This window comes from Hydra vulgaris, chromosome 09 (genome assembly GCF_038396675.1).
Source record: "Hydra vulgaris chromosome 09, alternate assembly HydraT2T_AEP".
NCBI lineage: Eukaryota > Metazoa > Cnidaria > Hydrozoa > Anthoathecata > Hydridae > Hydra > Hydra vulgaris.
Genome location: NC_088928.1, coordinates 11,863,737 through 11,865,670, shown reverse-complemented (window position 1 = coordinate 11,865,670; position 1,934 = coordinate 11,863,737). Strand labels below are relative to the sequence as shown.

At 26.1% G+C, this 1,934-nt stretch overlaps 1 protein-coding gene across 1 annotated transcript; it reads right to left on the bottom strand.

The window, feature by feature from the left end:
- Positions 1-575: 575 nt before the first annotated feature.
- Positions 576-998, bottom strand: LOC136085274 (52 kDa repressor of the inhibitor of the protein kinase-like). The gene has a single exon (XM_065806565.1). The coding sequence runs from the start codon at positions 996-998 to the stop codon at positions 576-578; it is 423 nt and encodes a 140-aa protein (XP_065662637.1).
- Between the last annotated feature and the right edge of the window lie 936 nt (positions 999-1,934).

Here is a 1,934-nt window from a genome sequence, read left to right as displayed (position 1 = left end):
AATAGTATATTTAAATATTAAAATATTATTTTATATTAAAAAATCTAATTAAAATGATTTTACTTTCATAATTTTAATTTGTTTTACATCATGTGTTTTATAAAATCTAAAATAAGAAAAAATTCATTTTAAATTAAAAAAATATTTAAAAAAAGTAATACTAACATTTCACTTTTTTTTTCAATCAAATTAATTCAATTGAACTGATATGTTGGAAGAACAACTACTTGTAATATTTATTATTATTCTTAATCTTATATTTATTATATAATCAACCCTGTTTATTGCTTGTTTAAAATTGAGGAAGGACTGACCTTTGGAATTTTAACAACACACTTTGTTCAGAAAAAAAGTAACTATTGTATTTCAAAAAAAAAGGATTTTGTTACTAATATGGCCCAGACACTAAGTATTACGTAAACTAATTATATATAGAGTAATTTTAATTAAAAATTTAAAACAACTTAAAAAGCATTAAACATAAAATATTAAAAGTTAACTTACAAATTAACAAATAAAAAAAACTTGTTAAAGAAAATGAATAATAAAAAAAAAAAAAAAATGGTTTACAGTTTTTATCTGTAAAATCTACGATTTTTAAGTGCAAATAAGTCTATAACTTTTTCAACATTAGGTTTTATCTCTTGGTGAATATGCAATAAAGCAAGACTGTTCATTCTCTCAGATGACATAGTACTTTGTGTGTAGTTTTTTAATCGTCTCATAGCTAAAAACGATCTTTCACACGCAGAAGAGGTTACAGGCAATGTTCCTAGAATGCGAAGACAAACTCTTAAATTTGCAAATTGATTGTTAGAAAAAGTTTTTAAATTACTTAAAATATTATCTGGAAAGCAAATTTTTTCTTGAACCCAATAGCTTTCCCACAAATCAAGTTCTGCGCTTAAAGAAATTGCACATGGCAAATCTGTTGAATAAAAATTTACAAAAAATTGAAACTTAATTTTCCAGTCAATCTTCTTAGAAACATAAGACATTTTATCTGGAATAATAACCAAACCATCATAAGCAACCAAAGCATTATCACTAAATCTTTTATTACCTTCGAATAGAAGGTGATCGATAAGTGGTATGGTGAACGATTTCTTGAAATAATCTGAAGTTGAACAGAAGGAACATTATTTCTATATATTTGACAAGTTGATATTCTTGATTTAACTTCTGCAACATCAACTTTAGAAGCAAGACAAAGAATTGTATCATACCACTTTATGTGATAATCATCAATTAGATTTCAATTAGTGTAATCAATTTGTGTAAACATACAACTTTTTAAAGCTGAAATAGCACTTACTTAAGTTTTACCTTGCAACATTTGTGTAAAAAGAATAGTGTAGTCAAGAATTGTTTGAGTAATCACTAAAGATGCAATAAAATCAAAAGTTGTAATGAGTTTTAAAAAACAAGAAGCTTGTGAGGAAGTTTCTTTATTGCACTTTTTTCTAAGTTCATGCTCATTTCTTCAAGATAAAAAACAATAGGTACAAACAAACTTTCAAAATCATCCAACCTAGTTATGCATTCAACCCATCTTGTGTGACAAACATCAATTAATTTTTTCTTTGTTGCAGAAGGACATTGTTAGGTGATAGCTGCTTCTAATAAATTTTATCTTAACTCAGAAAAATTAAAAAGATAAGACAATTGTTTTACTTGCTTTATCATTTTTCTGACTTCTTGCAGTTTGCACGAATTTGCTACACTAAGATTAAGACGATGACTAAAACAGTGAGTATAAACTGCTTTGTCATTGTGATCTTTAATTCTCTTTGCAAGATCCTGCACTATCATACCCCTGACCTTGACAATTGGAAATGTCAAAAGAATAATTTTTAAGACATGATAAAATAGTTTTGCAAAGAGCTTCTCCTGATAAACCATATTCGCAATGCAAAAAACCCATAAATTCTTTC

What these genes read in the sequence shown, in the direction of transcription:
- LOC136085274 (XM_065806565.1), bottom strand. Translation starts at nt 998, where the DNA reads ATGTCTTATGTTTCTAAGAAGATTGACTGGAAAATTAAGTTTCAATTT.